The 13,532-nt window shown below is 41.7% G+C and overlaps 1 protein-coding gene across 6 annotated transcripts in view; it reads right to left on the bottom strand.

The window, feature by feature from the left end:
• The window catches only part of stxbp5a (syntaxin binding protein 5a (tomosyn)), a 235,196-nt gene that overhangs the window by 36,908 nt on the left and 184,756 nt on the right, over positions 1–13,532 (bottom strand). For 5 of the 6 annotated variants that reach the window (XM_072581320.1, XM_072581323.1, XM_072581321.1 and 2 more), the window contains one exon: positions 11,974–12,024. The exons of the other annotated variant lie outside the window; for it this stretch is intronic. In XM_072581320.1, coding sequence (XP_072437421.1) covers positions 11,974–12,024 — 51 coding nt within the window. The remainder of the gene's footprint in view (positions 1–11,973; positions 12,025–13,532) is intronic. 6 annotated transcript variants of the gene reach the window in all.

Below are 13,532 nucleotides of genomic sequence, written 5' to 3'. Positions count from 1 at the left end.
TACAGTAGTCATAAGACACAACACTAAATTTCATGAGGATGTGGGAAGGCTAAATTTCAGTATTGATTAGGATACAACAGTGCTGATCTCTAATGCCATGCCACGGCTGCACTGCTCAATATCTAGTTGCACAATAAGTGAATTTGGTGGTAAACAAAAGATTTCCTTGTGATCTGAGCTGGATATTTGTGCATTTCCAATGTATATCAAGTGAAGTTCTCCAACGTTTTAGAAATCACACCGATAATATTTCATTCAAAGCGGAAAATACGTCTTCATGATAGTATATGAAGTAATGGATTTGCTACATTTCCCCAAATAGAGACAATATAGTATTTTGAACGAGTTATGTTCATGCATACCCACGTCAAAGGCACTGTTGTTTGCTCTTGCTCCAACCATCTGAACTTAAAACCAAAACATTTTGTAATTCTTCTTCCTACATTCTACCCTTATAATTCTGATGGAAATTTACCTAAAAATTTGCCCAGTCATGTCTCACTTAGTTTGTATAGTTACTGTATAACTGGACAGATTTCTATCTTATCAGTATGTTGGACAGATAGCCAATGTTTTGGATTTCGATGACACAAGAATGGCCTCTCAATTTATAAAAATTACAATCCTACAGGTTTGGTAATTCTTTCCTGTGATATAAAAGCTGTAAATGTTGTAGCCTCTTCTCTTCATAATGCACATAGAGATATCATAGAGAGAATGAATAGTGACTCAAAAATCTTAAACTAGGCATGAAGCTTAACGGTGTCAAAATTATGAGTTCACCAGTGTCACGCGACACAACTGTCTTGCAGTTATACCAAAGAAATATATCAAAGTATGGAAATCTTATTCATTTGATTATATTTTTATAGATATTTGCTAATACAGAACTTGAAAAAAGATACATCAATCAAAGCTTTTCATTTTGCCAACAGGGCATCTGCAGGAACACAAATTAAAGAGAAAACTGATATCTATACAATCATGTAGTCTAAAGCATTGGTTTTCCCATTGAATTTATACTTTTATCTTGAAGCTACTTTAAAACCCAATGCTTTTGTACTTCAGTAGATTAACACTGATTGGCTGACAATTCACAACCTAAAGAGAAGATGTAGAAACATTCAAAGGTGGACAGCATCTGAATAGAAAAGGAAGAATAGGGTTGTTTCCTCCCTAGACGAAAGCGAGGACTGCAGATGCTGGAGATTAGAGTCGAGTGTGGGGCACAGGAAAAGCACAGCAGGTCAAGCAGCATCTGAGTATAGACATTTTGGGTAAAAGCCCTTCATCAGGGATGAGGCTGTTAGCCAAGGCAGCGGTGAGATAAATGGGATGGGGGTGGGGTTGAGGGGGAAGGTAGCTGAGAGTGCAATAGGTAGATGGACGTAGGGGTAATGGTGATAGGTCGGAGAGGAGGGTGGAGTGGATAAGTGGGAAGAAAGATGGACAGGGAGGACAGGAGGTGGCCCAGAACTTGCACGTCCTTGGCGGTCTCACCTCCCCCCTCACCTCCGTCCAAGGCCCCAAAGGAACCTTCCACACCCAAAGTTTTAACCGCACTTCCATACATCATTTACAGTGTACGTTGCTGCTGATGCGGTCTCCTCTACATTAGAGAGGCAGGACGCCTATTCGCAGACAGCTTCAGAGAACATCTCCAGGACACCTGCACCAACCAATTCCACTGCCCTGCGGCTGAACACTTCAACTCCCCCTCCCAGTCCACAAACGCCAATTCTCCTGCTCCTCAAATGCTGCCTGACCTGCTGTGCTTTTCCAGTGCCACACTCATGACTCGTTTCCTCCCTATACAGATGTTGTTTCATGTAAATATAATCAATACTTTCTGTTCTTGCATCTATAGTCATGTGTTGTTTGTCCTCTTGAAATAAATGTCTTGTTTCAGATAAAAATGTTGTCTTGTTCATACATTGTCAAAAATATGTTCAAATTAACTATCTTGCCAGATACTACAAATACATAATAAATTACGGTCAAGTCCATAGCACAAGCCCACCCATACCCTCCAACATGATAACATGGGAAATGAATACATGTATACTTGAGTTCAGGTGCTTCTGAATTTGGCATTTAACAACATTATTCAGCATTTCAACTTCAATATTTTGATCTGAATTGACCTACTTTTCCCAACCTAATTTCCTACATCATTCGTTTCTACCTACTTGTCACAACTCCAAAGTAATGCCTATAGGTGTCTAATGCCCAACTGGTAAAGTTATTCCAGCATAGAGATCTCTTGTCTGATAAATAAAATTGGATTCCTGTAAGGTTAAGATTACTACTTTTCTACAGGAGAACAGACTAAGCTGGACAATTACTAAATATGTCACAGAAGAGATAGCTAATCCTAGATGAAACAACTGGTAACATTTAACCAGAGTATTTAGAATACAAAAAAAATGAAACAAAAAGGAAAACTGAAGGCCTGTGCATAAGCCACACCAGAAGGCCACTGCAGTTAAGTAAACACAGCAGTAATATAAAATTAGACTCTCCTTGTTCATTACATGCAATGAGAAATGAGCTCGATGAAACTTGGTGATTTGCTTAAGATTGATCAAGGAAATGACACTATATCATAAAGAGAAATAAACCAACATAAAGTACAGCAATGGAACTGGTAAGGAGACGTGAATCAGAACCCCATAGGGGTATCGGAGGTGTGCGAGAGAATAAAGAGAGGAAGGATAAAGTCAGGGATGGGTTTGCATACAAAGGTTGAAAAATTTTAAATTCAAGACTGCTTAGTCAGAGTCCAATGTCAACTTGCAAAAACAGGACAATTTGTATGAAAGGCTTGGTGCGAGTTAGAACATGGGCAGAGTTTTGGATGAGTTCAAGATTATGAGAAGTAGAACATAGCTAGTCAGCCAAAGGGGTGTTGGGATAATTCAGTGTAGAAGTACCAAATACACAGATGAGGGTTTCAGTGGCACATAACTCAAGACAGGGTGGAATTGGATTACTGTAATAGAAATAAGCAAACTTAAAATAGTGCAAATGCAGTCAGTAGTTCTTAGATTCATCCTTAGGAAATGCCAGAGAGAGGAATGGAGTTGCTGGCTAGACAAAGTTTGTGGTAGGGACTGAAAACAATGACCTTTCAATAATCATGTTAGAGGAAATTTCTATTCATCAGCATTAGACTGAATAAGCAGCCTGACAATTTACAGGCAGTGAAAGAGGTCAAATGGGGTGACTATAAAGGAAGAACACTGCCAGCTTTGTGGGTAGTACAGTCAATCCTCCATATGCAGAAGGGTTCCATTTGTGAGAACCCCCAGGAATGATGAAATCTGAGAGTGCTGAACTCAGTTAAAAGTAGGTTAAAAATCGCAGATGTGCGAGTTTTACCTGCGGATGCTGAATTTTGTCACTACCTTTTCTTTTAAAAGCATGGATAGGCGAATTCAGAATTCATGATTTTTGCAGATAGAGAGGCTTTACTGCATGCAAGTCAAAAAAAGTTGTGGGTTCAATTCTGAAGATCATGAACAGCAGAATTAGTGTAGTAATGAGGTGGCTTTTAGATGGGAAGTTAAACCACGATCCCATTTGCCCTTTCACTTGTGGATTACTTTGAAGAAAAGCGGTATTTTCTTCTGAGCCCGGACTAATTCCATCTCTCAATGTGCCAAATCTTCTCACTGTGGAAGATCACTCTTGCTTAAGCAGAGATTGGAGATCTGTGTTGGGATCACGTGAGAGTCCTAAAGCAGCTGAATCCATAGAATTCAAACTTCTGACAGGTAGTTACTGCCAAAGTAGTCTACAACTCAGATAGAAATGGAGACTTCAGAGGGCTCTGACATGTTTAATAATTATCCTTCAATAGGCTATGGGGATTAGAACCTGCTCTAACATCTGGGTAATTATTAAATTAATTATTCCTAGAGGGAGGAGCAGCAATGGATGTTGGAGGGTTGGCTGAAGGTAACTCAAAAAAATAATAGGCAGTCACTAGTTAAGCTGCAGTGGGTCACAGCTCTCTGGGCTGCTCTCACCTCATTGCACACGCAAGTGGCTAAAAAAAAAAAAGAGATCTCCTTTGCCAAACAAAGACAGTTTGAATCTGGAGACAAGCCAGGTAGATATCCGGCTTATTTGACTAGGAGGAAAAAGTTTTCCCAATCTATTACATCTGCTAGGGAGAAGGCTGGTACGACTACCTGTGAGTTGAAGATGATCAATGTTAATACTTTGCAGAGAATACTTTGCAGAGCTATATCAGTCCGAAGGGGGTGAACACGGTACAATGGGAATGCAGTCCTTTTTTGAAAATCTGGACCTCCCCAATATAAACACAGAACAGGCTTTCCTTTTGAATGCACCTATAACTGTACAGGAACTGCAGGAAGCAATAAGGCATCTCCAGGGTGGCAAAGCAACGGGGCCAGATGGATTCCCAACTGAATTCTGTAAGGAATTCATAAACATGTCAGTGGAGCCACTTCTGGGGATGTATAACTATTCATATGCACAGGATTGTCTGCTTTTTTCTCTTTGGAAGGCTAATATCTTCCATTTTAAAGAAGGGGAAAGACCCTGAAGAATGTGCTTCACACAGACCAATTTCGCTGTTGAATGTAGATTTTAAAATTCTATCCAAGACGCTGGCTCTGAAGTTGGACAAGTTCCTGCCCCATATTATAAAAGAAAACCAGACAGGTTTTGTTAAGGGCCGTAGCTGCTCCAACAACGTCAGGACGGAACTGAACGTAGTGCAGGTACGCCAGCAAAGAGTGATTCCGGGTTTGGTGGTGACCCCAGATGCAGAAAAGGCATTTGATCAGATAGAATGGCCATATCTATTTGGGGGTCCTTGAGCGCTTTGGTTTGGGGGGCTCCTTTGCCAGATGGGTGGCAGTATCATATAATGATCCTACGGTGGCAGTCATTACGAACGGTACTACATCAGATAACTTTAACATTGGGAGAGGTAGTCGACAGAGGTGTCCTCTATCACTGCTGTTATTTACCTTAGCTTTGACTAACTGCTCAATCGCCATCAGTAGGGATCCTGAAATAGTAGCGCCAAGGGTGGGAAGCATAAGATCACCCTATATACTGACGATGTCCTTTTGATTTTGGCCAATCTGGAGAAGTCTGTTCCTAGACTGATTCAAACAATTAATTCATACGGCAGTTTCTCCAGTTACGGATCAATTTTACAAAATCGGAAGCCATGCCAGTAGGGGGATTAGTGGAGGTGCCTAATCTCAAAGGTGAAATGCAGTTCCCGTTTCGATGGTCATCAAAAGGTTTTTTTGTATTTGGCAATTTTTACTATCTCTTCCTTTCGCCAGCTGTGTAAAGCTAACCACGTACAAGTACGAGAGGGGATAAAACAGGATTTGCAGTGGTGTGAGGGGTTACCGTTATCATGGTTGGGTCGAATAGCCCTGATTAAAATAAATGTTTTTACCCGCCTGTTGTACCCCATGAGAATGGTCCTGTTGTTGTTACCCAGACGAGTATTACGGAGGCTCAATGGTTGGGTAAGGTCCTTTATTTGGTGCCACAAGCGCCCTCTAATTAAATTCACTAAATTGCAGCTTTCGCAAGGTAAGGGAGGGGTGGATCTTCCAGATTTGAAGAAATATCAAATAAGTGCCCTGTTAACATACGTTGGTGACTGGGTACGGGGGAATTTGGAGTCAATCTGGTTTGATATTGAAGCCTTGCACTCGAGATGTCCTTTAATTTATTAAATATGGATTAGATGAAATCTGTGACCCAGCAGTGTAAGAGCCCAATTATTTAAAATACGGTGACAGCCTGGAGGATAATGGGACAAGACGAGGGCAACTAGTCTAAGACTTCGTCATTTAACCCTTTGGTGGGAGCCCAAGGATTTAAACCTAGGGCAATGGTCTCTGGTTTTAAGGCATGGGAGAATAAGGGAATCTCCTTTCAGAGATTTATTCGAGGGGAAGGTCCTGATGTCATTTAGCCAGTTAAGTCAGAAATATGGATTGTCTAATAGGGACCTTTTCCGATACTTTCAGATAAGGGACTATATACAGAGCTCCTAGTCCAGTGTTACAAATTAGATGTGGAGAGAAGAGTATCCGGTGTAGAGGTGCTCTTTCACTCAGTACTTTATATCATTTATAGAAAGGTTGTGCCCTAAGGGACATGAAACAACTCTGTAGAACGTGGAATCGAGAGTTAGGAGAGGATATTCCATTGGAGGTATGGGAAGATACATGGGGAAATGCAAGGAAAATTTCAGTATGGGGAAATGCAAGGAAAATACAAGGAAAACATCAGTATGTAACAGAGCGCAGGCCATGCAATTGACGATCTTACACAGGGCTCATATGGCGCCAGAGAGGCTAGCTACGTTCAAAAGAGGAGCGTCACCAGGATGCTCCAAATGTAAAATTAGTATAGGCACACACACACACACACACTGCTACTGGTCATGTTGTAAGATCCAGAGATACTGGAGTGCTTTGTAAGGGAGCTAAAGGACATCCTGGGGGAACACGGGAAGACACTGCGCAACATTCTTACCCATTGTGCAAGGAAGAACAGTCAGCTGAATTGGACGTCAGAAAAACCACCAGGTCTTATGGGGTGGTGTAGGCTGGTGATGGAGCATCTGCCCCAAGACTACCTCACAAATATGGTGCACCACAAAACGGAGCAGTTTTACCAGACATGGTGGCCCTTTTTAAATTACATTGATGCAGACTTACCAACAATATTAATTAGGGCCTTGGTATAGCTGTGGGAATCAGTACGAGGCCCCAGGAGGAGGCCGGGAGGTTTCAGTGGAAGTGTGAAGAGTGAGATAGAATAAACTAGTGAGATATTACTTCAGTTATTTGAATTTAGTTTAAGCTAGTATTTATTTAATATGTTTGTAGTTTAGTTTAAGTGGATATATTTGTTCTGATAGAATAGTAGGTCATTCATTAATAATAGTATTGTGTCATGGCTTTGTTGTACTGCCTCTATTTTTCTATTTTGATGGTGTTATTCTTTGTTTTTTGTGAATAGATGTTTTGTAGAAGATTTAAAAAGGGTTTTCAATAAAAAAATTAACCCTTCCCAACTCCCCACTGTCTCAGCTCCTCTTACCTACCCCACAACCCCATCTTCATGACCTACCCCAAATGCTCACATTTGCCTCCTTAGCCACCGTACCAAAGTACTACTCCATCCTTTCACTGCAATCAATAAAAACATTGTTAAAATTCTCAAAAGAAACTAATGTCTAAAAATATCCACAATAGTTTCATGACAATTACCCTCAAATTAAAATCCTTATGCTGGGTTGCTGCTACCCTGAAGGGAAGCTCCTGGTCCTCTGATATCACAGTGGGCATAGTCTCACCTCCCTTACACTGTGTCTAAGCTGACACAACAGGCTGTAATAGAGCTGTCAGAGACCTGGGCAGATCTGTTTGAATAGTGATCAGAAGTTTTGAGGCAGTATGTTTAAAACAGATGAATCTGTTGATATCTCATTGGTATCTATGGGACCTTGTGCACAGAAGGGTTGCCTCATCTCCTGACAAAATAACAATTTCCAAAATATCTAGAGGTAAAGCACTTCATAATATCTGGTGACCATGGGACTGACATTTCAAGGAGTGATAAACATTGTTAGCTTGCAGCTCTGTTCCTTCATTTCATACAGTAAGAAAGAGCTCTAGATTTCTGCCAGGAGAACCCCATCATGGGTCCTGCAGAAATACGAAGTGTACCTTTAATACAACTATGTCCTCATAGATGAGCACATTCGTTGAAAGGCACATTATGCTGCTTTTTTCACAGTAGTTGTCAAATTGCGTCATTTCAATGTCCAATACAGAACATACTATTTCAAAGCAGCTGTCAAAGTGACTAAGTGTTCAAGTGAAGTGAAATTGGGGTGCCAGATGGGTAGGGTAGCAGGTTGCTAGTGTACACGCATGCCAAGCAAGCAACTCAGTGTTGAGGGCTGGTTGATTCTGGCAGGTAGAGGGGGAGGTTCTGGATCCTGGTAGGAGTGGGCATCAGATCTGGTGATAAAGGGAGGTGGGGTATATTAAGTTCCAAGGAAGAGGGGTGTATGTTGGCTCTTGCAGGTAAGGGAGAAGATGGCATCATGATCCAAGGAGAGGGGGGATGCAAGGGATCTGGAGGAGGTGTAAGTTGAGCAGTCAGGTGTTAGGCCAGGACTTAATTGTGTAATGTTTCCTGGATAACTTAATTGCAGTTGAACCCTCAAATTCTCTGATTTAAATGGATATTTTCAGAGCATTCTAGGCACAGGTGAATTGCCAGTTAAAACCTAAATTTACCAAGCGATTTCCCCACAGTCTCCTGACGCATAATGCCCATCTACACTGTAGAAAGAATTATCTGGTCATCGGAAAATTGGGACCTATCAAATATACAGGAGTGAAAAGTGTGAAGTAGCCAAAATCCTCTATGGGTAGGATCACAAAGTTGGTAGGTCAACGTAACAGGTCAATAGAGGGGTGATATTAACTCCTGGTGGTGGTTGAAAACAGAAGATGCTGATTCACCATCACCCATGAAATGCTTTGGTGCTATGTCCCCAATTGGCCAGGAACATGCATGGGACAGTCTCCTTGTGAAGGCAGAGTAGAATATTTTGCTTTTAAATGAAGGAGGAGTTTTCAAGCTCACAACATTCAACTGTCTTCACTGGAATAAAGGTGAACAGTAAGTACATCAAGTCAAGTCAAATCATGATCCACATTCCGTGTACTCAGCTGTGCCCCGACTTTGTAATCTTCGTGGCCATAGGTTTTGAATGTACAGATCTGATATCAACATGGTTTCATAATTTAGCTATTGAGAAGTGCAAATCTTGGACACAGGTCAGAGCTAGATAACCAAAAGTTCAGTTGACATTAGATGATGATGTGGAACTCCACAAAAGCTTCATGCTTAATCAAAAATTCAACAATCTGCAGTTGCTGTTAAATAGGCTTGATTAAGAGCAGGACTGAGAAATACAGCAGCTGCTATAGCACTCCATAAAAAAGTATTTTATAAAGCATTACAGGCTGTGAATAGAAATAGACCTGGCAACATATGGGAAGAAATTACTAAACAGCAGTAATAACACAGGCTTCTGATGGAGGAGGAAGCATTCAACATCCAGGGCTGTGAACTTGGCTTCACATCCTGGAATAGTAAAATAGCCAAATTTATGCGCTATTAATTAAAACTGTTGCTTATATTGATTACAGAAAGTTTATCTTGGAAGTGCAAGAAGTAAATTATAGCTGAGTTTGTTCAGGGGAGGTCATGTATGAGAAACCCATGGAATTCTTCAAAGAGGCAAACAAGCAAATTAGATAAAGGAAAGCAGTGGATGCGATCTGTCCGGAATTCCAGAAGGCCTTTCACAAGGTCCTGCATAGCAGGCTGAGATAAAATAAGAACCCGTGGTGTTAGGGGCAAGGCACTGGCTAGCTGGGAGAAGGCAGAGAACAGGGATAATGGGGTCTTTTTCAGGATGGCAGCCGATGACCAGTGGAGTTCTGCATGGGTCCGTGCTGGCTCAAATGAACCGAGGGCATCGATGCTAAGTTTGCAGATTACAAAGACAGATGAGTGACAGGTAATGTTGAAGAAATAGGAAATAGGAAGGCTGCAGAAGGCCCCAGCTAGGTGAGTGGGCAAACAAGTGGCAGATGATGTATAATGTGGTAAGTGTGAGGTTTTGCACTTTGGTAGGCAGAGTAGAGGCATGGACTATTTTCTAAACAGGGAAAGACTTTGGAAATCTGAAGCACAAAGGGGCTTGGGAGTCCTAGTCAGGGTTCTATTAAGCTAAACATGCAAGTTCAGTTGGCAGTTAGGAAGGCAAATGCAATGTTAGCATTCATTTCAAGTGGGCTAGATTATAAGAGCAGAAATGTCTGCTGAGGCTGTGTAAGATTCTGGTCAGACTGCATTTGGAATACTGAAAGCAATCCCGCAGCTGAGGAAGAATGGGGTGTGTTGGAGGGAATCCAGAGAAGGTTTACAAGAATGATCCCAAGGATAAAGGGCCTGTCATATGTGGCGTGGTTGAGGTCTCTAGGTCTGTGCTTGATTGTGCGGGGCGGGGGGGGGGGGGGGGGGAAGAGAGAACCTGATTGAAACTTATAGAATACTAAGAGGACAGGGCAGAATGGATGTGGAGATGTTTTCATGAGCACAGACTAGGACACAAGACCACAGCCTCAGTGAAGAAACAACTCTTTAGAATGGAGATGAGGAGGAATTTCTTCAGCCAGAGGGTGGCAAATCAGTGGAACTCATTGCTGCAGAAGACTGTGGAGGCCAAGTCATTAAGTGTATTTAAGACAGAGATAGATAGGTTCTTGATTGGTAGGGAACCAATAGTTATGGAGAGTAGGCAGAAGAATGGGATTCAGAAACATATCAACCGTGATTGAATGGTGGATCAGACATGACAAGTCAAATGGCCTAATTCTGCTTGTGTCTTATCTTACAAATGGTTAAGGAGTCAGAACAATTGTCAGGCATTCTGCATTGCTGATGAGGTGACATCACCACCTTCCCTTAAAGCAGAGTGTAGCAGGCCTAATACATATGTAATGACATATGAATTATGAAGAAGAAAAAAAAAATCCACAGTGGCCCTGAAGCCTGCGCAAACATTCATAATTTCATGGCCAATCTGATTACTCCATGTCTGTTCAGTTCCAATGAACTTTCATCCCTTCACTCATCAAGAATGTAACGATCCACCTTAAAAGTATGCAAAGGCTCTGTCTCCACTTCCTTTTGAGATTCTGAAGACACATGACTTTGTAAAAGCATTCTCACCCATTTTAAATGAGCTACCCCTTGTTTTTAAATGATAACCCCGAGGGGAAACATCCTTTCCACATCCACTGTCAACACGTCTCAGGATTTGTGTGTTTCAAACAAGTCACCACATAGTGTACTATTTTCCAATGGATACAAGCAGAGCCTAACCTTCCCAATTTTCCCTAATATCAAACAATCCAATTATTAGTCTAGTAAACCTCTCTGAACTGCATCCAACACATTTACATACTTCCTTTAATAGAGAGACTAATACTGTACACTGTTCTCTAGATGTGGTCCATCAATCCCCTGCATAAATGAAGTGTAACCTTTCTTTTCCCACCTGGTTCCCCTTACAAACAATAACTTTTATTAGCTTTCCTAATTACCTCCTTTATCTGCAGATGGACCCTTAGAGACTCAAACTAGGACCCCAGACTGATCAGAAGTTCTGCAATCTTTCAATGTTTTGACAAGCTTCCTTATTGTTTGTCAAAATTGACATTTCACATTACATGCTATTTGCCAGATCACTGACCATTCATTTCACATATCTAAATCCCTTTGTAACCTATCTTCTCTTTAATGACCTGCTAAACACCATGTCGGGAAAACATTCCCATAAAACTATTAAGTAGTTGGTTCCAAAATCTTGATTCAGCAATAGTTGAGGATCGAAAATATTTGTCCATATTGGGATGACACAGGCACCTTGGAGCAGAATTCAGATGTGATTGAGTTTCCATGTAACTGCTGCTCTCATCTTTGAGTGGTGGAAGTCCAAGGTTTGTGAGGAAGTGCCATAGTTTTGATTGCATGCTTTTTCAGACAAATAATGTTATGGCTAAACAAAAAAAAAAGTCAACTTCTCATTTGTTGAACTCACTATAGCATGATGGGCGCCTACTCTCTTCCTCAATCTCATTCTTGAATAATTACAAAGGTTGGTGCATATAGACAGACCAGTGAACAGAACTTAATATTACTATAGTAACAGCAATACCACAAAAACAAGGTTCATTCAAACTTCAAGTGCTATCAGCATAGACTGGTGGATCAACATGTACCACTAAGTTTTGATTTTCAGTTACATACAAATAGTAGCACAAAGATCACTTTAACACCAGGTGGCACGTCAGTGTTCACACTTACCCAAGTCAGGCTTCAGTTCAGTCGGCAAGCTTAGTTTTCTTGACATCTTCGCTGAAAAAAACCCACAGAAAGTTAGGTTGAGGCAACCCGATACACACTAACATTGAAGTGTGAAGTCATAAACCAACATATTTCCTTGACAATTCAAGACCTCTTAATTCATACCACAGGGTTAACACAAGCCAGGATTCCGAAAAATGAGTTGCCGTACAGCTTTTCTGGTTAGCTTTTCCTTTCAGGCATTAAGAAACGCAAGATGCAACAACTTAGAGACACCCATTCCCCTCTTGAACCTTCCTCCACTCCTCTTCCATTTGACTCCATTCTCTCTCCAAGCTCCACCTCCATTTGTGTCCCTTCTGATCTTCTGCTCTCTGAAGCTGAACATTCTGTACTTTGCAAAGGTCTTAGTTTTATCCCTCTGAGCTCCCACCATGATGTTGAACTCTTGTTCTGTCACCTTTCATGCTCATTTCTTTGGACAAGAGTCCACTTTGTTCCACAGATCCCTTCACCTGCCTCCAACATTTTTCTCTACACCTGGCCTGTTACCTCCACTTGATCTGTTTGAGAACTGTCCATATGACAATTGTTGCTTCAATTTCTCTGCTCCCTTATCCATTCCAACTAACCCGCCCCCTCCACCGAACTGAGTGCACTCCATACTCTCAGATCCAACCCTGACTTTGTAATCAAGCCTTCTGACAAGGGTAGTGCTGTTATTTGTTGGCACACTAATCTTTGCATCGTGGAGGCTGAGTGCCAACTCTCAGACACCCCCTCTTCCACAGCCACTCCCCAAAGACCATGATGCCATAATGGAATACTATGCTATTGTGTCCACAACTGTCACTAAACTCATTTCATCTAGAAATCTACGCTCAACTGCCTCCAAGCTCTCAGTCTGCCAACCCAATATAGCCCGCTTCTACCTCCTTCCCAAGATCCAAACAAAACACCTGCCAGTGCAGACTCATGGGTTCTGAGAGAGAGGGGCAGGCAGAAACAATTTTCTTCCACTTGTCCAGTCCATTCCTGCTTATATCCGTAATACTCCAGGCGCTTTATGTCAGTTTCAGAATTTCTAGTTTGCACAATCCACCATGGACATGCAATCTCTTTGCACATCTATCCCCCATCAGGATGGTCTCAGGGTTGTCCAGTTCTTCCTGGGGCTTGAATCATCCCCAGCCTCCATTACCCTCCTCTGCCTGGCCAATTTTGTCCTCACTGAATAACTGCTCATTTAATTCCCCCAACTTTCTTCAGGTCAAAGGAGTGGCTTTGGAGACCCAGTTGGGCCCCAGTTTTGCCAGTCTATGTGGGGTATGTGGAACATTCCTTGTTCCAGTCCTACTCTGGCCCCAATCCACAACACTTTCGCCAGTATATTGATGACATCAGCGCTGGTTCCCTCTCTTCTCCAGAATTGCAAACGTTTATTGATTTCGCTTCCAATTTCCACCCTGCTCTCACCTTCACCATGTCCATTTCTGAGTCCTCCTTTCTCTTCCTTGACATCGGTTTTCATTTCTGGGGTAAGCTGGCCACAAATTCAA

This window comes from Chiloscyllium punctatum, chromosome 11 (assembly GCF_047496795.1).
Source record: "Chiloscyllium punctatum isolate Juve2018m chromosome 11, sChiPun1.3, whole genome shotgun sequence".
In the NCBI taxonomy this organism is placed as follows: Eukaryota; Metazoa; Chordata; class Chondrichthyes; order Orectolobiformes; family Hemiscylliidae; genus Chiloscyllium; species Chiloscyllium punctatum.
This window is presented reverse-complemented; position numbering and strand designations above follow the sequence as displayed.